This window comes from Tinamus guttatus, unplaced genomic scaffold (genome assembly GCF_059628265.1).
Source record: "Tinamus guttatus ecotype Peru unplaced genomic scaffold, ASM5962826v1 Tinamus_guttatus_pri_ptg001602l, whole genome shotgun sequence".
Classification (NCBI taxonomy): Eukaryota; Metazoa; Chordata; class Aves; order Tinamiformes; family Tinamidae; genus Tinamus; species Tinamus guttatus.
Window position 1 is genome coordinate 5,398,994 of NW_028290136.1, and position 24,720 is coordinate 5,423,713.

General features: G+C 40.9%; 1 protein-coding gene across 1 annotated transcript in view; it reads left to right on the plus strand.

Moving 5' to 3' along the window:
• The window catches only part of KCNJ6 (potassium inwardly rectifying channel subfamily J member 6), a 151,481-nt gene that overhangs the window by 96,912 nt on the left and 29,849 nt on the right, over nt 1-24,720 (plus strand). Inside the window, exon 2 of the mRNA XM_088539348.1 lies at nt 16,410-17,330. Coding sequence (XP_088395474.1) covers nt 16,433-17,330 — 898 coding nt within the window. The 5' untranslated portion in view covers nt 16,410-16,432. The remainder of the gene's footprint in view (nt 1-16,409; nt 17,331-24,720) is intronic.

The following is a 24,720-nucleotide window of genomic DNA, read 5'->3' on the forward strand; positions in this document are numbered from 1 at the left end:
CAAAGTCATCCTATCAGAAAATAAATAAAATATATTTTCTAGCACCTGCTGACCTCTTACAAACCCCTCACAAGCCTCAGAGGATGAGTCAGTGTCTTCAGAAAGATGAACATACAGCTGGAAGACAGTAAGAGTAAAGGATTTATCCTAAAGGGTCAGAGAGAGCGTGTGAGCCTGACAGTCTGTTCCCCACATACACCTCCCGTAGTCCCAGCTGTTGCATTAGTCATGACCAAGGGGACATCCCTGCCCTGTCCCTTGACTGTCTATTAAAAGACTCCTTGTTTAGAGGTTAGCCAAATCCCTTTTGAACCCCTTGATACTGTCTGACTTCACAGCCTCCTGAGGCTGCAGTTTCCAAGGGCCACTGCCCTTGCAAGAATGTATTCTCATGACTCCTTTAAACTAATCTCCTCTTAGTTGCATTGAGTCCATCCCTGTACCCATCCCTGTACTTCAGGATCCTGCTTTCACCTCCTCCATGTCACCTCTTTCACCTTCCCTGGTCAGCCTGGAGAGTCCAGGTTTTCCTACTCTCGCTTGCAGTGAAGAGCAGATGGTGGGAGCCCCTGAGCTCTCTGGTTGCCATCTCTGTATCTTCCCCAGCTCTGCTGTGGCCTCCTGAGATGCACACAGCAATCTAATGTCACCCCCTTTGAGAAGGCAACTCACAGTCCACAGTAAAAACAGAGGTGTGACTACCCTCTGTCTGTGTTTTATTTTTGGAAGTCAAAGAGCTGTTGGCAGCTCAGGTCTCCAATGGGATATAAAGAATATTATGGTTCATCTTCCTTAGTCATGGGATGACAGGGAAGCTGTGCACATTCTGTGTCCTCAGAGCTGGCATATCCAAGCCCTGGGTCATCCAGTGTCAGCTGAGGCCCCACATGAGACTCAAGAGGTCGGATCTGACACTTTGTGTAAGACTTTGTGCAAGTCGCTGAACAAAACCATTGCCTTATATGCCTTGGCCCATTTTTATGTTTGGCAAAGAGAAGGAAAATACAACTCGACCATAAAGGAGCTGTTTTGGCTGTTTGTTGAAGAGAGCAAGACTCATATATTCTCTGTAGTTCCACAAATGAATCTCATCCTACACACAAAACCAAGTAAGTCTGAACTTTACAAGCATTGTTTTTCTCCTATCTTCCCCAAAATAAAAATTAGGTCTCTTCTATATTTTACTGCAGGGCCTCATTCCTTCTTTCTCCCTAGCTTTCTGCCTGCGCTTTCTGCTTCTGCCTGATGAAACATTCCGCAGCCCTGACTCTTTGCTCCCCATGCCTGCCATCCCTCACGTCTCCGAGTCTGCAGGACTCCCAATTCTTTCCCAGCCTGCTCATGACCTCTGATGCTCCCACATCAACACACACACCAGGACAGCAAATTGGACTACCAGAGGAGACCCTTGAAAGCTTTCGTCATTTCATTAAAAAATGAATCCATTTACACACTCTGACCTGAAAGTCCTCTTGCAATTGCTGTCTTTATTGAAGAAGACTTGGCATTAATGGTAGTAGATGTATCCTTTAAATATGCCAAGTGGGCGCCTATTGCGCTTGAACTCAGACCCCAGGCAAGGTGGGCAATGGAACCTCTGCGTCGTTCCTGGCAAATTGCAGCCCTTCCACTGCTGGCCTGGGCTTCACAAATCAGTCTTCAGTTAGTTTTAAACAACAAAAACCTGTCCAACACACAACCTAATTTGTTTGCAAATGTTCCACTCTTATTTCATGCACGAAAAGCAGCTCTGGAGCAGTCTATTTTTACCATCTCGGTTTTCCATTTAATTTTACTTTTGGATGCACAGAAAGTGTGTTCTTGTTACCAGTCTGTTCATTTATCAAAAGCTCTCATCCACAGGCTCAGTACTTTTGCTTACTGCACAAGAGCTCCTTTCTATTAAAAAGTTCAGCTCCTTTATCAAGCATTTCTTTAAGTGAGCCCCACTACATGTACCTGGCTGCAAAAGACACAGAATTCTCATTTCATCCTAGCATATTGCTTCATATAGTAGCTCTAACAAGGCCATTTATGTGTTTCTGATGTCTACAAGCAAATTCCTACAAGATAGCTCATGCATTTCAGAGGCAGATCGTCTCCCTACACAAATCAGGGGTATATGAAAAGCAGTGTCTTTTCTCTCAAGACATCTAAAGACTACGAAAGCTTTGAATTATTTGTGCTCATGCTGAGCTTTGCTAGCTCCAGAAAAGATACATGTGCTATGCTGGCTGAAGGTTAATGTACCGTCTAAAATGTCAGTTATTTAGAAAAAAGAAAAAAGTAATACTGGTCCATACTATTCTGGAAAGACTCATACATACTATATAAAGAAAAATTAAATCCACAGTAGGATTTTATTTTTTTGTATTAAGCTCTAAATTCAGTTAACCAGAATCAAAAGCCATTAAGAGTCCTTAACAGATTTGCAAAAATTGGATGTTACTGTTTAACCAGCTGGGATTACGTAAGAACCCAGTACCATCAGGTTTTCCTGCTCTTTCAGGAAAGTCAAGTCCTCTCTCAAAGCACCTTAGTTTTAGAGAAGAAAATGATGATCTAGCAAGTTGTTCATTGGAACAATCTGGCTAAATGATGGATGTTTTTCAGCCAGATTGAAAGAAATGTCGGTAAACATATCTAAGTAAATCAAGAAAACTCTTCAACAAAATAAGAGAAACAAATAGCAAACCCCTGGCTAATTCAAAATAGCCATTACAAAATCTTTCACATAGTCCCTCATTTGGGGTTATTGAAGCCATTTGAAAAACTTCTTTGTTAATTTTCTAAAGCAAGGTAATAGAGATATATATTCATTTTCTAAAGCTAGGTAAAAAGTTACTGTGAAAAAAAAGTGAGTGAAAATGTGAATTCTAAGACTGTTTCTAAAAAGCTCCTAGGCTGCAGTATTTTACAGACAAAACACCACCTTTTGAAAAGTCTGAAATTAAACGTCCTTTCCTTCATTGAGCATTTTGGCAAATCCCATTTGCCAAATTGAACTCAATTTTCAAAATGTTTCAGTGCTTACAATTCTTTTTTTGCTACCTATTTCCCTATAGAAAAGGATAATAGCAATTATAGCAATTTCACAACTCCTTTGATTCTTTTTTTCAAACAAGTTTACAGACCTATTTAACTTGTTCTGTAGCTTAAGTAAAATAACACAGTAAATGCTAGTTTAGACACTACTGAATTGTTTATTTCAGGACAGAAAGCTACTATTTGTTGACATAGAAACATTTTTCTGTGTTTGACATATTTTCAGTCTTTTTGGGTCTGAGATGGTACTTGTTTGAGTCTATTTTTTAACAAATTTATATGTGAATGGGTATAAAATCTGTTTTAGATAATGGTCATTGCAGCAAGAGTATATGGGTTTTTATTCAAATTAAACAAAGACAAGGAAAAGTCTAGATTAAGAGCAAAAAAGTAGGTTCTCTTAATCTTTTGTTCTGATTTCACTAAATTTTATTATTATTATTATTAGTTTTATTTTCTTGCCCCCATTTTTCTCTGTGGATATAGGAAAATGCTCCAGGCTGAGCAAAACAATTGCTGAATGTGAAAGTCCCTCTGTGAGATATGTGCCTCAGACAGACCCGGCCTGTGGCTGTGCTCTTCCTGCTGGAAAACTGGAGCCTACAGCACTGCTGGCATGGAGCAGGAGTGATGTTTTTGTAGATACCTCACAGGAACATTGCAGGAAATAGCTATTTGGGAAAAAAATAAAAGTAACAAACATTTACTAGGGTAACTTTGGGAGCAGCAAGACTCACAAAAAAAAAAAAAAAAAAAAGTCTTTTTGCCCCAACTACAGATCATGGCCCTTGTAGGAATTTAGCATTTTGGAGACTCCACTGTCAAATGTTGATATATCTACCTTTCCTTCTAGCTGAAGTTCTAAAGCAAATCTGAAAACCTAAATACCAGCCAAAAGTTTAAAAGCGACTGGGAGCAGGCCAGACAGAGTGATGGATAAGGCTCATTTCTTTAGGAAGTGGCTGAAGTATTCCACACTTACCAGTTCCAAGTTATCACAGTATCACGACCTGAAGCAAAACACCAACCCAGCTGAAATGATGACTTTTTATAAAACCTTCTTTTTTAAATGTCACTTTATGCTTATTTCTCAGCTTTTTTTATTATTATTATTTTTCCTCCAGCCTATAAACTGCATGAAGTAGAAATGAGAAGAGGGTTGCAAGAAAATAGATCTTAGTCTTCCTCCATGACGTCTTTAGGCAGCGCAAGCCGATGAAGCTAGTGATGGCCTAATTATTTAGCTTAAAGGAAGCAGCCAGAGTCCCAGATCAAATGAAGCAAGAAATGAAAGAGGTCGGGATGGAAAAAAAATATAATTAAAGGAAGCCGTCCAGACAAACCGAATGATTACTAGAATAAAAAATGACTAAAAATGGAGAGACAGTGAAGGGGAAGAAGACCAGCCCAAGACAGTGTTATTTTTGAGGTAACATTTGGATGCAAGAATTTGGTTTCATCAGTGTCAGGGTGACCATTATAATGCAATGCTGCCTCTGCCTTGCAAAAAATGCAGTGTAGCAACATTTATTTCCTACCAGGCTGCTCAGTAAAAAACAGGCAGCCTTATTGGCTGCAGCTAAGTGAAAACCAGAATCAGTAGTGCAGTCATATTTAGGAGCATGTAACAAACCCTTAACTGGAAAATTAAACATTATCCATCCAATAAAACTTTGATATATAATAAAAACAGCACGTACTCGCCACCACCCTTTCCTTGGGCTCTCTGCTTCCTTTGCAGCTTCCTGCTCCTCTCCTGTTTCCAGTTCCCACTTTGGCATGATGTTTAGACAGCAGACGCCCAGTTTTGGCACTGCTTTATATGCTAGGCCGGATAAGCACAGCTGTGGGATAAAACCCTACTAATAGCACCACTAGCTTTGGTGAGATGATCCTACGGGATGCAACACAACATGACCTCAGCACTGAGCTTTCTGGAGTTCAGCCTTTCCACACATTTTCGACAGGGTATATAAGCAGGCACCATCCTGACCAAAGCCTCTTGGCTCTGCTACAAGAGTAATAGCAGGTAGTAATGATAAGAATAGCAAAGCGTAGCTGGTAGCAGCAGCTTGCCTTGCTCCCTTCTGTTTCCTCCCAGGCCAGCTGACAAAGCTAACAGGGCAAAAATAAAGAAGAAAGTCACTCTCCTCAAACAACGAGAGAGCAGTACACATATATGAAATCACTGGAGACAGATGCAGTCACAGAGATGCAGAGATGTGGTTTCTCCAGCAACTGCGAGAATAATTTTAGCTTTTTGTTGTTGTTGCTGTTCAAAGAGTGCCAAAAGTTAAATTAAAATCTCTCTGGTGTTTTTAAGGGAGAAGTGCCTTGCTCGGTTGAAATATCTGTTCTCTAGAAACAAAAGCCACTGCAATCTTCCCTTAACTGCAAAGAAGGTATTGAGGAGGAAATCTCCACTTCTAGATATTACCTAAAGTTCCTGACTGTTTCACTTCTGCCAGTCTTTCCACGCAACAGTAACAGCAACATCTGTGACTTGGGGGTAACCTGTTTGAAGTACAAATGGATATATGTTGAGAAAAAAAAAATCATAATTTAAGGAAGAAAGGTTGTGGCTTTTTTTTCATTCTTTAAAGAATACAATGGGGAAGGAATTAGTTATCTGTACTTCAGAGTCACTCTGTTCTCTGCAGTGCACGTTTCTTTAAAAAAACAGGCCTAACAACAGACATTCTTTTTCCAGCTCAAACGGCTCATCTTCACTACTGGCTTTCAAACTGTCCTCCCAAAGTCTAGCTTCACCAGAAGGTTGCTGAAGTGTAGTATCCGCTGCAAAGCAGCAATATGTCCACTTTGCAGGAGGGCACACACGGGCGCTTGCCCAGTGCATCAGAGCTGGATATTTGTGGAAGGACATCTTGACCTAGGAAAAGATTACTCAGTGTAGTTGATGTTTTCCAGAGGAATCAGTCTGAGTCACCTTAGATCACCTCTCTGTAAGTTGCTGGCTCAACTTGCATCAATATATAGCATCTCCTGCCCCTTCCAGTAGGTAAGTAGTAGAAAGCCTGGAGCTCAATCTGCAGGCTTACCTCATTGCCTAAGTTACTGTCTTCAGGACATATTGATTGAATGAAGTTCTTTCTTCTTGACAAAAATACTCTTCTCCATTCTTCTTAAGCCGCGTATTTATGATAGCTCATTGATCAAAGCAAGGCAAGCTGTCAGCATATGTCTCTTCAGCAGTTCCAACACCTGCCCAAGAAGCAGTCTGAATATTCAGACACAGAGCTGTCTCAAGGCTGTTCAGAAGTGCAGGCAAAAATGTGTTTGGCTGCCACAAGGATGAGAAATCAAGTGGAAACACCCATGCTACAGGAAGGGGAGGAAACAGTGCTGGGATAGAAAATTGCAAGGCAAGAGAAGCACTGGCTTCTTCTGCCAAAAGGAAGGTGGCAAAATGGCAGTGGCAACTACTTCTGGGATAGTCAATTTCTGTCCATTCTAGTAACCTATCTGGGCAGACAGGCTTTGATAAGGGCGATAGCAACACTCCTTGGTTTCTAAAGATTTCACATACTACAATGGGCATTAGGACCGTCACCATTTTGACTGTATCTACAGTGTGAAATAAAACAGGCTGAAGGATTGCCTTGAAAGCAAATAGTACAGACTGTCCATGTCCACAGTACAGAGTGCTCTGCCCTGGGTCTTGTGTGAACTCCATGTCTCTTGTTCTTAAGAGACACTTCAGAGCGTCTGAAATAACACAAAGCTTTTGTTGCAGATAAGGTTATGTGTTGCTTTGTGCAGAGGGTGGTGTGAGAAGATGTTTGAGGGAGCATGCTTGCTGGGCTATTACTGGTAGACAAGAGTGAAGGAAACCAAACCTGGTACCATCCCAAGCATGCTGTCTAATGGGAACAGTCCCTGGTACATGCTATCTCCGGAAATATTTCCAAGGATTGCCTCAGAGCATTAGCTGGCATGCCCCGAGCAGAGGTAGGCAGCATGCTAATATTTAAGCATACTTAAGCATGGGGATAGTCGGCATTGGACAGGCCAGCTAAGCTCCTATTTGCGCGTCAGCTTCCAGGACCAACCAGGAACACTCTCTAGGTATTAGTGACATTACAGTGCAGGATTAAATAGTTCAGTTGTCTATATGAAATGTTACACAGAATCACACAACGGTTGTGGCTGGAAGGGACCTCTAGAAACCATCTAGTCCAACCCCCCTGCTCGAGCAGGGACACCTAGGGCACAGGGTCGCAGCCAGGCAGGTTCTGTTGATCTATATTTTTTCTAGAGCATTCAGTGTGGGAAAAACTTTAAAGGAAAAAAAAGCCTGAGAGGAAGGTTCTTCCTGTCCTAAGATTCTTCCCCATGTCTGCTCAAACAAAGTTTAAAAACATTCATTTTTTCCACACAATCAGAAGGGAAAATATGTGGAGAAGACATGATTTAACCAGCCCTCACATCACTTCCCTTGAAGGCTGAGCTGTAAATCAGCAGCTAAGGCACAAAAGAGGAGCTGCAGAGCATATGGAGCCAAAATCTTCTCAAAGGTGAACAGAGAAAGTGCAAGGAGCAACAAATGCACAGGTTGCAACAAGGAAAATTTCGCTAACCTATAAAGAACCAAATGTTCCCAATGCGAGCGGTGGAGCCCTCATGCCAGATCCAGTGAGGCTAAGGAAACTGCAATCATTGACTCTGAGTAACATGATATAACTATGAAGCAGGTCCTGCTTTGAGAATGGGGTTGATCTAGAGACCTCCAGAGGTCCCTTCTGATCTGAAAATTTCTGATTTTAAAGTTAAAGCAGCTACCACTGGGAACACACATCACTTACATAACTGTACAGCAGCTGGAGCATGTAAACATAAGCAGTTTAAAATTGGTAATACTCAGGTCAATGTGTTTCCTTCATGTTTGCTCTTTCTCTGGATACACCACACAAAGATGAAAACCTCAGTTCTAACAGTATCTCTCAGGAAATGTTGAACAGCTGGCAATCAAAAATTTTGGTATTAGCGCCACATGACATTAAATGGCAGAAAGAGCTGGAGTTGGGTAACTGCAGAAAGAAATCTCTCAAGGAGTATATCAGACAATGATACTAAACAGCAACTCAGGGAGACATCCACCTGACACAGAGGTTTCTGATGTGGAGTATGTGGCTTTACACATGAGTATTTGCAGCTAGTAAGACCTGTCAGCACTGCAAATCAGTAATGATCTGTATTCCAGCAGCTGTCAGTCATTTTGCTGCATGTGAATAGTAGAAACGGCATAAGGCCTGATCTTGCCAGGTTGCACAACTCAGAGTAAAGCACCTGAGCTCTCTCTTCCACTGACTCTCCTCTGCTGCTAGCAGCAGCTGTAACCGTAGTATGCATTTTTCAGGTGCAGAAATGCATCTTTCATGTCTTTCCTACCTTCTTGGAAGAAATAGTACTTCCAAGGAGGCTGCTTTGTATGTTGACTGTGGATCAGATAAGCTCTACAGCAAGAGGGACTGAGGTCAGGAAGACCGAAACAAACTGGCTAGACATGTTGTGGCATCTTGTTGTAACCAAAGCGTGTACCTGCCCTGAAGAAGACATGTTGTGGGTACTGCCTTGGGGCAGTGCGTGGGTTAGACACATCTCCAAGTCCCATTCTTCACGGCATGCCTGTGGCTACAGTCAGTGATGAAGTTGCTCAAGTAATCATAGAATCATAGAATGCTTAAGGTTGGAAGGGACCTCTAGAGGTCATCTAGTCCAACCCCCCTGCACACGCAGGGTCACCTAGAGCACGTGGCACAGGACTGCGTCCAAGCGGGTTTTGAAGATCTCCAGAGAAGGAGACTCCACAACCTCTCTGGGCAGCCTGTTCCAGTGCGCTGTCACCCTCACTGTTAAGAAATTTTTCCTTAAGTTCATGCAGAACTTTTGGTGCTTCAGTTTGTGGTCATTACCTCTAGTTCTGTCGGTGGCCACCACTGAAAAGAGGCCAGCACCATCCTCCTCACTGCCTCCCTTGAGGTACTTATAGACACTGATTAGATCCCTTCTCAGCCTTCTCTTCTCCAGGCTGAACAGGCCCGACTCACTCAGCCTCTCCTCATAGGGCAGATGTTCCAGGCCCCTGATCATCCTTGTAATGTCAAATAAGTCTGCTAAAGGTTAGCAGAGGTGAGCAGCTGACTGTCACGGCCCCTTCTAGGTGGACAGGCAGGGTTCACACGGCTGCCTCCCGAGCTGCACCAGTGCCCAGGCTGATAGACACAGGGAGTCCATCAAGGTGCATTTACTGAGATGCAGCTGATATAGTAAAATCACAGCAGGTTTTGCTTCTTCACTTTATTTGGAATTTGACCACAAAACAGGGATAAGGAACGGAATGTGTTCTCATTTATCTGTAATGTTTCCCTTCATCAGTTCTTCTTTATCATCTCCTTTATCATTTTCTTTTCTCTGTGTCTTTCTTCACCCTTGATCTCAGCTCATCAGCTTCTAGCCAGAGTCAATTCAAAAGCCAGATGGCTGAGGGTGAGACTGTGTTCAGTCACACAGGGTGAGACACCCTCGCACAGAGTGAGACTGTGTGAGGGAGAGACTGAGTTTTAAACTTGTAATTAGTCTTCTAGCAGGGATAAGTGTTTAGTGTTTATTAAAAAAAATTAAGGATGCCTCCCTGAGTTCTTTCCATGTTGCTATGAACATTTTTATATGAGTCTTTGATTTTAATAATGAACTTGCACACTTATAGCTGCCAGCCATCTTGATTCTACCATTTGGTAGAGTTCCACTGTCTAGCAGACAATGATTTTTAGCCTATCCACTGCTTTATGCATCACTTTGAGCTTAGTCTTCATTGTTCAGCTCTCCCCAAAATTGGATAGGACAGCTATTTGTCTCCCTTTGATAGCTCTTTGGGTTTGTCATTCCCAGTTTTTCCTCTTCATTACCAGTTTAAGGTGAAAAGGTCTGTGCTTTATTTCTTTCTGACAAGAGCATGGGAACACAAGTAGGAGGGGTGAGGGTGAAGAAGTATTGAGTATTACGCAAGCATGATAGGCCATCTGCCAGAGAGATCAAAAGTTGTCAACTGAACACGTAGCCTGCGATAGAGATAACTTGTGCTACACAGGGGAATATAACAAATAAAACCATGCATGCCACAAGCCAGAACATTTATGTGGTGTTAGCAATAGCCTAGAGATAGATATATATTTGCCAAGTCTGCCCAGAAGAACGGCATCTAGAGTGAGTGCCCTGAAGTGAGTCCTCAGAAAACACTCTAAGCTTTGGCCCCCTTCATCACATATGCAAGCTGGTCAATACGTATCCTGGGGTCAAAAACAAGAGGTATTTGCACAGCTGCACAGACTTTCAGGAGAACTTTCTGAATTAACTTCTGAATCCTGTTTGGATTCACTCTAAAGTAAGTCACTGTCTCCAATAAGATATTGATAGTCAAATGTTTCCAGGCGTCTTTGCAGGTTCAAAATCTGCCGTTTTTTTACACTACCTTCCATACATAGCAAAACCTAGGCTGACTGGCTTCCCTTTGCTTCAAATGTAGCTCACTTAGCAAAGCTGATATAAAAACAGCATTCTGGATCCATTAGTGGTAGTTTCTGTATCAGAATTGGTGAGAATCCAAGACAAAAGCTACAAGGTCAAATGACTACCAAAAATGGAATAGTGTTCTTTTCAAATCATATATCAGCATCATTTTCCATCCTCGGTAATGAAAGGGCCAAGAATCAGAAATGAATGGGAATGTTTGTATTGCACAGAGGCAGAGTGTTACTCAGGCTGATTTCTTGCAGCTGTACAGGCTTAAAAGAAATGAAAATAGTAGAAAGTTATTTTTATCAAGTTGGATTAGAAGGCAGTAATGAAGCAGGTAGTGTGAGAAAACAAGGTATAATCCTTGCAGCGACTTTTCCTATGATAAACACACTTCAATTTGCATTTCTTTTCTGGTAAAAACTTCTAAAATAAACTCAAAACACAAGCATGCTGCTTTTGATTTCCTATTTATGATTCTGTGTGTGCAAGTAAGTAGTTTGGTACATGAAGAAATTTGACAAGTCAGTGTTTATTGAACATCAAGCCAAGACCAAATAATGTTCCCAGTTGAGTGAACAGATAATCTCATATTGATTTCAATAGTATAGGACAAGATCATAAGGCAAAATTCAGAAGAAAATCCACATTTTTTCTGTAATGACTGCTTATAGTTATTAACAAATATTTTTTAAAAAAAAAAGTCTTCATTTTTCTGTAAATAAGAATCTTCAGCCTTATACCTTCTAATAATACACACTTTCCCAGCACGGATTACCTGTCTCACTGAGCGCAGTGCTGAGTTCATCAAAGAAGCAAATCCTCCTCTATTCTGGGAATATCTGTTCCTGTGCCTTCAATGCTCATCAGAGCTGAGATTTTGCAAAGCTCTGAAACAGTGACTAAAACAAGCCAGAGATCAGTCAATGCATTTCAAAAGTTCCCTGTCTGCTTCCCCTGCCCCCCCTTTTTTTACATGACAAGCAAGAAAAGAAACAACAACAAAAAAGACTCAGACCTAGAACAGGAAACTAAACAATGCAGGATTTTTCTTGTACTGTGTTTGGTTCTTTTTTTTTTTTTTTTCTTGGTGTCAAAGGCTAACAGCCTTACAGGGACGATGGGGGAGAGAAATATTCTCCTAACGTGGTCAAATACTCTACAGATAAGTCCACTGTCAAGATGGAGCACAGCAAATTTGAGTTGAATGCTGAAGACTATTCACAAGAGGCAAGCTTGGACCTTACAAATGCAAATACCTTTGGCAGTTGCTTAGTTTAAAAAAGTTGCCCTCATCCTATCAGGAAAGTATACAATTATATGCAAATAGAAATCGTATTCAAAATTGATTGGTATTTATTTAAGTGCAAAAAAGTCCATGAGAACAATAAACCATTTTTTGAAATTAGGGAATTCTTGATACCTTTGCGTACAAACTATTCACATGTTAAATAAATGAGATAAAATTAATCTGCCAAATTACAGCATAACATTTACTCAACTTTCTATAGCAGCCTCACACTACAAAATGATCACAGTTATCATTTGCAGTAGCCTCTGTTGGACCTCCCAATTATTTTGCACACTATCCTTAATAGGACAATTGTAATACAGTATACAGTCAAAAAAAGATTATGAGCATTTCATTTAGAGGCATGCACTTTATGTATCGCTTTTTCATTTGTATAGCACCATGGCAAGATCTGTGAGGCACTACCAAACTACAAATATATTTAATTGCAAAAGATAAAAATGATAAAATTAACAATGATGTGAAAGTGTTGTATTCATAGCCATAAAGATCATGAGAGCATCTCCCGAACAGCTAGCCTGTATTTTGATATTGACACTGGATTCACATTATTCTACAGATGCTAAGTAAAAATATGTGCTTGGAGAAATTGGATTGTGTCCCAAAGGCTGTTCTGGAATAGGCAAGACCAGGTTAGTATCACTGGCTGCATCTTTATTGGAAAATTATATGTTCTTGAGCACTGGAACCTGACTGCCTCCATAGGAAATTTATTAGAAAAGCCCTTAGCACGGTTTTGGCCAGTACAGAGCCCAACTACACACAATTCTTGGCTACATTTCAGGTGTAAGCATGGAGTATGGACCATTCCCAATAAGCAGTCTGCATGAGACTACCTCGCTTTGAAAGCAAAGGGAGTTTAATAGTAGGGACATGGGTTGTACCACTTCATTTAGCCTCTAGTCAGGGCGTACTTAACTTACTAGTATACACAAAGTACTGCTACAGTGAAGCACAGTGAACCAGTCAGGGTCTTATTTATGAAAACTCCATCTCGTTATCTGCTAGAAAATGAAACAAGTCACTGAACTCCCGTGCATGTTGGCTGTGCCTACCTAGGGGACCCACTGGAACAACTGTTTTGAACAGAATAGCTCAAATCAGCATGCTATTGCTATGTGGCCATCGCATTCAAACAAACCCAATGTTTCCTGAGCGAGGGGAGATGTCCAGAAGGAGTGGTTTTTGTTGGGTTTTTTGGTGTTTGTTAGTTTGTTTGTTTTGTTTTTTGCTTTGCAGGTTATTAAAATGTATATATTTTTGCCATGAAGAAAACCAGAGAGAGAAAAAAATATCTCTCAAGTGAGATAGCAGCTATTCACTCCTTGGTTCCTGGAATCATGACAGCCATTACATAACTGAAAAGAAAATTAAATGAAATAAACAGGAGAAGCTAATTGGGTTGATACCAAGTAAAAATATAATTAGTCAAAGCATTTTGTGGCAAAGGCACAAGTCAATATCTGGCGGCTCCTCAGCCTCAGTGGTGAACAGGGACCCTGCCATGTGTTTAAAACTTGTTCATCAGGCATTTCCATGGAAACACACAGAGGCACTGTCCTTGGATCACTTATTTCAGGAATTTCTGCTCCCAAGGTTCACTCTGGAGCGAGACCTCAGATCAGGAGAGGGTGACAGCTGCATTTCTGATCTAGGAGCCTCCCCATGCAGGTATTTGTTGGGTCTCATAATAGGGGCATTTGGGTGGCAGAAAGAGTAAGATTGCATCTTGGACAAACAGAACATGACTAAAAAACTGATCTTAGGAAAAAAAAAAAGACTAAAGGAAAAAGACTAAATATCTGAGTAATGACAGCACTGTAAAGAGCCTGAAGAATTTACAAAATGGCTAGACGCCTCCAGACAGATTTAAATGTCTGCAGGGGTGTTAGCAAATTGCTATACTGAGAAAGGTTTAGGTTAAATGTAGTTACCGGGATGGGCTATTAGGAGCTGCCCCTTTTACATATCCAGATTGGATTCAGCCCAGGCACAACCTCTCTATGCTAAGAAAATGCTCACACGTTAGAAGAACAGATCTCTGAAGAGCACTTAAGGCAAAAGTGTCAGCCCATCGCTGTATGCTGAGGGGGCACAGAGGCCCCTTGCTCCTGCTACCAAACCTGTGGCCCCTTGAGAAAACGTAGCCCTAAGCTCTACCTGCAGCTCAGCTCATGTAAGGTAAAAGGCAGATAAGGGTGGTTATGATGCAGAAGCATCGTACAGAGCGTGTTGAAAGCATTGGTGAAATTTGTTACAGGAATAAAAAGTGCTTAATTGCTAATTAATTATTTCTAGATGGAAAAAAAAAAACTTCTTGTACAAGGCAGGCTAGATGCTGGAGCATGTGAATGGTAAGCATTCCTGAATGGGGACGTGCCTTCAGTTTTGTTCTGATGCCATTAATAAAATCAGCACCTGTGTCTCTTCCCGGAGGAGATGCGGTGGTTTTTAGCACGCTCTGCAGTTTCTGCCAGGATGATGCTCAGGCGGGGAGTTCGAGGACATGCTTCCCTATAGCGGAAAGCACAGGAGCAAGGCACGCCGTCTGGGCAAGAGCAGATTGACTCTGCGCTCACACCAGACTCCAATTGGGAAGGAAAAGCAAATATTCACAATGCCTTAAATATAATGAACCACATTAAACTAACATTACTAGTCTAAAATACATTGTATTAAAGCCTCAAAAGACAGAGGCTTCATAGGCTGTTCGTGAGTGTGTGAGGGGTCTCTTGCTGCAGTGATGTGATAGTTCCTGTGGACTGAAATTTCCTTAGGCACAATAGAGAGTTAACCATAAAGTGTGATGCCTTAGCTTTGAATTTTCTGGCTTTGGCTTAAGTCTGCCTCGCAAGGCTCCTTTAATGCCTTTTTATTGTGTTTATTTCATCACACATTATATAGCATTAGTGATAATCCAAGTAGGCACACTGTCACCAACTGGGATAAATTCATCCAGAACTGACTGGTTCGGAACATGTCTTTAAGTGCTGCCACTGCAATCAGCCTCAATAACACTCTTTTAAGACACAGTAGCAAACTACATAAATGACACAGGATGGAGTGTGCAGTCTTGCAGCACAAAACTGCTACCGGGGGTCATGCTGCTGCCAGCCCCCAAGCCTTTCTCTTAACAGTGGGTAGGCTATGGGGCTGACCAGAGGCATGGCTGTCAGCAGAGTGGGCCAGAGGAGGAACTTGCCTTTAACCCATATTTTTCTGAGTATTCAGATCACTCCTAAAACTTTACAGAGACTAGTTATCTTTCTCCATGGGGCTGAAACTGCACATCTTGGAAAGCACACATTGATAAGAGAGACCAGCCTGCCCTTCAAGTTGCAATAACTTTCCCCCAGGAGACATCCCCCTCTCTGCAGAAGAACCCCAGACTTGCCCAGCAGCAGCGGTCTGCACGCCAGGGTTCATGTGTCCCTTCCCGGGCAGTCCTGTATGGAGACACCCATGCTGCTGGTGCAAGCGCTCCTGGGGGCCTGGGGACCTCTTTCTTCACTGGGCTCATGACCTCACTGCATGCTCAGCTCCCTGCAAAATGCATCTGATCAGACCACTCTCTTCCTCAGTAAACTCTTCTTTCTTGCGCATAAAGAAGAACTGCATGAAGTAATGAAGCCATTTATCTCAAAAGGCTGAGAAACAGAAAGAAAACAAAGTGGTTACCATCATTTCTGGTTTAAAGGCTTGTGAGACACTTATGGAGGATCACAGTATCATTAGAGAAAGGTACACCTGAATTAAAGACCATGGGTATACTGAATTAAAATTAAATTATGTTCTGAAGTACTGTATGCTTGACATTGCTGGGAGAAGGTTACACATTTCTCTGTCTCAATAGCAGTAAGATAATGATTTTGTATAGGAATATGCTTGAATTGCCCTTGATCTATGTATTTCACTAAAGCCTTCCTTTTCTTCCACAAGAGCAGGATTGGTTCTTTATAAAAAAAATGTTTGTTTTTTAAACTACTTATACTTATTTAATACTTTCCCCATAGCAATGCAATTGGTAGAAAAAATAGCTCAACAATTGCTCATTTTCTCTGCTCTTCTTGGTGACTGAAACCCCCGAGCAAATACATTTCCTCATTTATATCTGTGCTATCTCCCAGAAGATCTTTCTTGGTGCATAAGAAATCTCATTTATTAAATTGCAAAGGGGGAAATTTGGGGAAGGTCCCAAGGGTGGTGAGGGGGGAAGATTTGTTTGAACACATCTTGCAGAATCTAAATTTGGGTCTTGATAGGAAGTGAGATAAAAACCAAGAAAGAATTTTCCTTCAACATATTTCTGTTTAGCAATAAACTAAGAGAGGATGCTCAGCACCATTTGCACTTTTGCCTTGTGCATCTGATTGATAGGGGAGCAAAGAACAAGGATGATGATTTGATTTATTAATAGCCATTTGATGTCAGTAATACAGGAAGAAATTGTTTGTTGACTTGGAGAAATAATAAGAAAAATAATGCCTGCCTTCTTTTTTTTGTTTGTTTTTAATGGCAGCTAACGTACTGGAAGAAGACTCAATGGAGCAGGACATAGAGAGCCCTGTCACTATTCATCAGCCAAAGTTGCCCAAACAAGCTAGAGAGGATCTGCCAAAAAATATAAACAAAGAATGTGCCAAGAGAAAAATCCAGAGGTATGTTAGGAAGGATGGGAAATGCAACGTCCACCATGGGAATGTCAGAGAGACTTACCGTTACTTGACTGACATCTTCACTACTTTAGTCGATCTCAAGTGGAGGTTCAACCTGTTGATTTTTGTCATGGTTTACACTGTGACCTGGCTCTTCTTTGGAATGATCTGGTGGCTAATTGCCTACGTGCGAGGAGATATGGATCATATAGGGGACAGCACGTGGACCCCATGTGTCAGCAACCTCAATGGGTTTGTCTCAGCCTTTTTATTCTCAATCGAGACAGAAACGACCATTGGGTATGGTTACCGGGTCATCACGGACAAGTGTCCCGAGGGAATTATTCTGCTTTTAGTTCAGTCTGTTTTAGGTTCTATCGTCAACGCTTTCATGGTTGGCTGCATGTTTGTGAAAATATCCCAACCCAAGAAGAGGGCAGAAACCTTGGTTTTCTCTACAAACGCAGTTATTTCCATGCGGGATGGAAAGCTGTGTCTGATGTTCCGAGTAGGAGACCTTAGGAATTCACATATTGTAGAGGCATCAATACGAGCCAAGTTGATCAAATCCAAGCAGACAAAGGAGGGGGAATTTATACCACTCAACCAGACAGATATCAACGTAGGTTATTACACAGGGGATGATCGTCTCTTTTTGGTTTCACCACTGATCATCAGCCATGAAATTAACCAGCAGAGTCCTTTCTGGGAGATTTCCAAAGCCCAGTTGCCCAAAGAGGAGCTAGAAATTGTTGTAATCCTAGAAGGAATGGTGGAGGCAACAGGTAACATTTCTTATACTTTGTATAAGGTAAATGCTTTAATTTTAGAAAGGAGAACCACTGGTTTTGCTTCATTTTAAAGGAATCACTTCAATAGTCATTACATTTGCAAAAGGCATCAGTTATTTGGTTCGATTCAAAATTAAAAGCATGTCCAGTGTAATTGTCTGTTCCACCTTGCCTACCGAAATCAGTGTTGTTTCTGCTCGGTTTGGAAAATGGGAGAGAATTTCTCATTTTCTGTTTTTTTTCACAGCATGTCACCCAGTTATTTGTCATTCTATTGCAGGAACAACTCATCCATTAGAATTTTGTGGGATAAATTGCTAAAAAAAAATCAAACCAAACCTCTGTTTACAACTAACATGGAAGTACCATGGTTCCTGATGCTTCCAGTCACCCATGGGAAACAGCAGAATAACTGCTTGTCGTATATATGTAATTCTACCATGAAATTCCTAGACTGCTTGGGTCCAGTAGGAAGTTATAATGTGTTCAGCTTTCTCTGCTTGCTTGCTTGTTTGCTTGTTTTTGTTCTAACTTGTAACTTGGGGCCTGTTCCACCTTAGTTCACAAAAGATCTGTCTGATTTTGTATCGCACCGAGTCTCCCTCTACATCGCAGATGTGCACGGAAAACTTAAAACTGGTTTATATTAGCAAGGTGTGTTATGTCACCAGCGTCTTGCAGGAAGTCTCTTCGGTCATTATATACAATAATACAGTAGATAGCAGATACTAGTTGATGCAGAGAAATAACACTTGGAAAACATAGCAAATGGGCTATGTTTCTCGTCTGCATTAAAACCAAAATAGAAGAGAGAATCTTTCTCTAAAAATGCTGTACCTCTCTCAGTCAGAGTGCTGATATATTCAGTTTAGGGATTTTCTTTTTCTTGTCAGTGATAACATCCATTTCTAAAGTAAGTAAATACAATCAGTGGAGGGGAATGGTGACCAGAAAACAAACAAAAAATAAAACAAGGTGCCTTGGGGAAGGAGAAAATACTGATGAAAAAAAAAATTGAACAAACCGTATTTGCCATTTTTTCTCCGCTGCCTTAGCAAAGCCAGTAAAGTTTGAGGTTGCAGATTACACATCCCTCACAGCAGTACAGCCTTCATAACCCTGACTCATGTTTTGCAACTGGAGCCAGGAAATAAAGAGCAGTCTCTTACTAGAACATGTGTGTGTTTCACACATCTTATTTTGTGGTGGCAGAAGAAAACTGCATTTGTCACCATATAATAAACGTGTGAGACAAAAATGGAGCAAAAGAAAGTGAAGGGAACTTGGCAGAGAATTTGAAGTGGTAAATGCAAGGCTTCCAGATTTTCCAGGAAGTAGGTGATACTCAAGAGAAATCAAGGAGGTGAAATGTTTAGTGTTTCTGGTATATGCAGTAGGCACAGAGATTTCAAACATCTGCATCACCTTTGCATGAGACGATGAGGGAATTGCAGTTTGTTAGCTGAAACCATTCTGAAAATTCTGAAATACACAAATAAATGGACTTGACATCCCAAAGAGCAGAGGATATTTTCAGGTTTACTGAACACTGTTTTTTTTCCAGAAAAGTGATTGTCAAGTGGTCAAAGTATAAAAAGGATCTCACCAAAAATACATATAAGATCAAAAGACAATATACTCACAGAGCATCAAACACAGCCTCGTTGTCTGGAGCTCCGAGCCTTTTCACTCTTTAATCCTTCCTCCCTCACCTCCCCTTCACATTCGTGCATCCTCTGGGCTCTTTTTTGGTACCACTTCTTCCACCCAGGCGTTATCGGCCTGCCCTGGAGAGGGCTATTGCTCAGACTGGCCAAGCTCCAGTTAAAGCAGTCCCTGTTAACAAAGGGACTGGAGGCGGTGATTTGAAAATCTGCTAACTTCCAACCAAAACTACCCATTTTCCTTTCTTACTTTAAAAATATTTTCCAGGTAAATTCTGGCAAACAGTGAAGGCAAATTTAGGCCATCATGTGTTCACACTTCATGTAGAGTGAGAGCAGAAGCAAAAGTTGCCTATAAGCAGCCATCTCCAGCGACAGAGAGCAAGCAACATGCTATCCATCACATCTTCCAACATGCTTCAAAGCCATAAGATACAAGCTGCAGCTAAGGAATATCACTACACCTTCATTATTCTCATTTAGATGAGGATTACTTTTCAGGGCAGAAACTTCACCACGACAGCTCCAACAAGACATGAAGCCAATCTGAGTACTTCCTATAGCATCAGCAAGAACTTAAAATGATATCATTTGAAAAAAAAATGTGTGTAATGGATCCTTCTCATATGCAATTTTCCATATTTGTTTATAACAACATTTAAAAAAAATCTTTCTGGGTTCAAAGGATAATACTCATGCAAAGGTTTATTCCTGGGATCGGATGCACATCTCACAAGTGTCTAAAATTCCCAGTGGCAGAGGAGTGGTTTTGATCTTGTCCTGTACTGCTCACAGGCGACGTTATTGCAGCTCCCACCATAAACATCCATGTCACTGCTGAAGACTCAACAGCTCCTGCTTCAGAGGTCCATATCGCCATCCCTCAAGGCTACTGCATGAGGTCAGCTCCACACAGCTCAGCACTGTGAAATAAGTCAAGCTACTGGGAAGCAACTGGAGAGCCCTCAGGAAAGGGGGTGGGCAAAAGTCCAACCAAAAGCTCCTGTATCTGGAGGACATACTGGTTACTTCCACCTTCTACAGCCTCTCTTCTATTTTCTGCTGTGCAAACAACAGATAGGAGAGCAAGTGAGAAATGAGAAACCGTATTAATTCTGTAACACCTAAAAATACATTAACTTTTAATGGGGAAGCCATTTCTCAGGCAGTTGTGCTCTTTTTTTGTGTGTATGTCAATAGCCCAGTGGCATTGGAAAAATATCCCAAACCACTGAAGACTCTTGGACCTAAGAGTCACAGCGTCTCACCATCTCCTTAGCAGAGTCACAACATTAAGGATAAATGTACGAACAGGAAAGGAAAGAATAGGACTAAGACTGTCCTTCTGAGTTCAGCACAATCTGATATCTGACATTCAAAATATTTTTTGAATTGAATGAAAAAAAAATTTATGCTAAGGAACCAAGAACTGCTTTCATATTACTTTATGAAGACCAATTAAGTGATTCATTAGACTGTAAATGTTTATTGTAAAGGATGTTGAGCAGATGATTGTCTTGGATCAACAAAAATTCTTAGACTCAAGGATCCTGAAACCTGTTCCCCTAAAAAGCACTTCTATTTATCCAATGTGTTTTTTTTAATATAAAATTAACAACTAGCATATTTAATCATATTCCTAATAGCTTCTTCCTAGCCATATACTTGAAATTTTTAACCCTTTTCTCCTCGTGAAATCCATTTTTGAGGGAGATCTTATGAACATAAGCAAACCAGTCATTTAAAAAAATGAAATTTCCAAATGTATAATAAAAGTCAAGAGCAAAAAAAAAAACCTAAAATCTTTGGATTCTGGGGAGGTGAAGGTGGAGAAGTGAGAAATGTTAGGGTAGAGAGCCTGAAAAGCAGAGAGGAATTGAGATTTACTAAAAAAAAAAAAAAAGAGAGAGAGAGAGAGTCTTGGAACAGTCCATAGTAGCCTGGTTAGCAACACAGTTCCTGAATTGCAAGTAAGCAAGTAACTTGGTTCAAATCCTTGCTCTGATTCTGAATGAATATGCCAAAAACAGCATTTTTTTTCAGAGCAAGAAAGTAATAGAAAGTATTTCAGTTTATTTTACCCAGCAAGACCCCCAGACCTGTAAAGTTGTATCTTGCCAGCAGGGAGCAGCAGATGACACTCTGGCAATTCCCTCTCTCAAAAAAATCCGAACTTGAAAATTTCAATAAGCAGCATCTGGAGGGAAAATAATTGTCCACGCATTTAAAATTATCAAGAATTAAGCAACAAAGCTAGATAGATACCTTTGTGCTCACACGCTCAATTTTACAATTAAACTTATAACACAGTGCAATCATATTTCTGACATATGGGCATTTATATTCCTGACTTGCAAGAGCAGTATTTGCAGAATGGTTTATAGATGTGTAAACAAACACACTTGTCAGCTGTGGAAAATGTGTGTGGAAAGCAATAAAATGTTCACATAGATGGTTATTTACATACTAAGTGATGCTATCAGCCAGACAAATATCATATAAAGCTGTTCCTGCTTTTTACTGCCTTAGCCCTTTAGAATGACTGTTTTATTATCTTTTCACTCCCATCCTAAAGAATTGTTAGATTTGCCTCTTACCCTTGCCCAATCCTAGCAAATATCTCCCTCTGATATGGAAGTTTGCTGCTGCCACCCTTCAAAACATCTCAGCAGACTTTGCTCGCCCACTCCAAATAAGCCTCGGTCTACAGTTTTTCATTAGAATTTTTCTACTGCTCTTCAGAGATGTTTGTGTTTTCACATTACTTCCTAAGGAGAGAGGGAGAAAGGAATCAGAATTTCTCACATGCAGGTGTTTCTACGAGGCAAAAGGTGAATGTAGATTATATTGTTGTTCCTCAGTACATAGACTGAAATGCATTTTAAACAGGGTTAAATGAAGGGTGAATTCGCCCTTCAAGAAGGCTGAATTTTAACTGAGTGAATAGTCTCTTTTCTAAGATGGATCATCATCATTTTAGGAGTGGACTGAATACAGTCCTTAGTTTTTCTTTCTTTCTATTTTAAGAGTTGTAGCATCTTCTCTTGGTGTTCTAATTATACCGCAAGGCGTGAGGCATAAATATCTAGGTTAACCTACTCATATATCCCCATTTCCCTAGCACTTGCCAACGCTCTCTTTTACTTAGGTTCCTTGCTCATATTTTCATTTGGGGTTGTTGGTAATTCTTAACATCGAAAATGAGGAATATCAGCATGAGCTGCTGTGGTCATGAGGAAGGGTTAGGAATGCCAGCAAAGAAAGCCACCCTCCTTTTGCTGGGATGTTTCTTCCAAGAAGCTTCCTCTACAGAGGGAAAAGATTAGTCTATGTGGCAAAGGGGACTGTAAAATTTAAATAAAGCAATTACAGCCTTACAATACTCAAACCAAAAGGCAAAATGGCAAAAAACCCGATTACACATATTTTAAAAAAAAAAATATGCTGTCTCTATTATTTTCAGGGAAGGCAAGGGAAATGAATTGCACATTTTGTTCAACAGCTTCATCCTCTAATTAATGTTTTACTATAAAAACATTTTACAGGGTGTTTGGTAATAGACCGTTAGCCATCCTTCCTACCTTTCTTACCACCTAGTTGCTCAGCTCTGTGAAACTACATTTCCTTCCTCATCTCTTCTTATATAATATTCAGATTCAAGCAGTAACTTATATGGTATAAGATAGAAAGATCTCTAAAAACTGGGTTGGAGATTCCTCTCTATTAAAAAACACTTATAGCTAAATGGAGATTATTATTTAATACTATGGGGGAATGCAAATACAACTTTCAGTAAAGAGCTTCATTTTGTACTTTGTGGCCTGGCAAACCTTTTTAGATCAGTCTGAGCATACGGAAAGGGCAGAGTTTCAAGGTGTGCCCACTCCCAAAGACCTCCACTGTCAGCTTGGATTCCTTCCTAGCAGAGATGCCTGCAGTTTTATCTTTTTTTCACCATTCCTTCTCACTTGTGAGGCTACACGTCATCATCTGCCTTGCATACCGTCTTGGCAGCCAAAGGATGCCACGATCCCAGAGCATCAGTGCTGGATCCCGCTGTCCCTGCAACCCTGGTGGCTCCCTCCTCCTTGACTTGCCCAGGCCTTACCAGCCACCACTGGTAGAGTTCTCCTAAAATTGCATAGCCTCTCTACAATTGAAGCTTCAAGAAATTTAGCAAACACTGCTGCCTCCAGCACAACTGGCAAAGGTGATGCTGCAGAGTCCTTGGGTATTTAGATCCAGATCAGGGATGACTGTGTGCTACTGGGGAGACCACCAAAGGGGAGGACGAGCTGCACTGAGCAGCACTGTGTGTCCCCCGTGCCCATGCAATCTCCACCACAAAGATCTCCATTTTTACAAGAACAACGTGATGTTTCTAGGCAAGTATTCTAGCAGTATTACCCAGGTCAAAGGGCTTCCGGGACAGAATTAGTGCAGGGAACATTTTTTCGCCTGCTTACAAAGTGGAGAGCCAAGTTCTCAATCCTCTCAGGGAAGTCCTGCAGGACAACAAAGTGCCCTTTACATCTCTGAGCACTTTTAAAGATGACTGCTATTAATTTGATTGTGCTTGGGTTGTCCACTTGGTCTTTCAACAATGTCAATGAAGGGCCAGAATTGAAGCAAGTGACTTGGAAAAGAGAAGAATAAAACTATCATTTCTAATTTTGGCCTTTTGCTTTTTGTCATTAGAGGGTGTTACTATTTGGAGAGCAAAGCTGCTGAGCACCTGAGATGAACACCCAGTCTCACACTGATTTCAGTCAAGGCAGCATCTCACCCCTGGAAGCTGTGCTTAAATGAACTGATTCTTTCATGTTAATTACCTTGTTCAGTGGTGTTTGATCTTCAGATGTGAAGCTTGCTTAACTAGCCTGCTTTTCAAAGCTGTGGGAAGTACTTTTGACAAAATCTGTTCTCGCCAATATTTCTAAAAGACCTTTTCACTTTTCGCTTTGGTCTTTACTTACTTCCGACTACATAACATTGTTTCCTCCTGTCCTGCCTCTGAATTGTAATGATTTATAATCATGTTACATTACACTTTGTGTTTACACTGAAACCTCTGTAAATTATAAAACTTTCATTTTTTGATGAAAGTGAGCCTTCACCTTCAGCAAAAAGTTTTCCCAGAACTGAACAGAGAAGTTAGCTGAGAACGAAAAGGTGACCTAAAAGACTGAAAAAAAAGCAAGCAAAGCTGCTAAGTAAACCACAAATTCAAAATCAGCACACTTGATTGATACATTAAAAATAACAAGAATATGGACTGCAGTTAACCCCACTGGATACATAAAATACATGAAAGAGACACAGAAGACTTACAACGATATGTTTTATATCCTAGCAAGATGCTTCCAGCACTAAAAACTCCCTTTATGGCATAGCTTCTGGGTTTCCTGAGACTATTACATGGGAGTCCTCCAGAGGCTATTGCAAAAACAAATTGCAGAGAATTGCAGTGAACTCTTCCAGACTTAGCTATGGCATTTCAGAGAAAGCAAATGCAGGCTCAGATTCTCCATAGTGCTCTGGGTGCTTTTCACCATCCTACCAGTGGAAAGCAACTGAGTTCTAGTTACACTATCTAGCTAAGCTGGGCTCAGAGAGTTACTTGCCTTGACCACTGAAGAAGACCAGACTACCAAGACCATGCCAGCTACACCATGCTAGTGGCTCAGCACCTGAGTCTAAGTGTGTAGACATTGATTTCA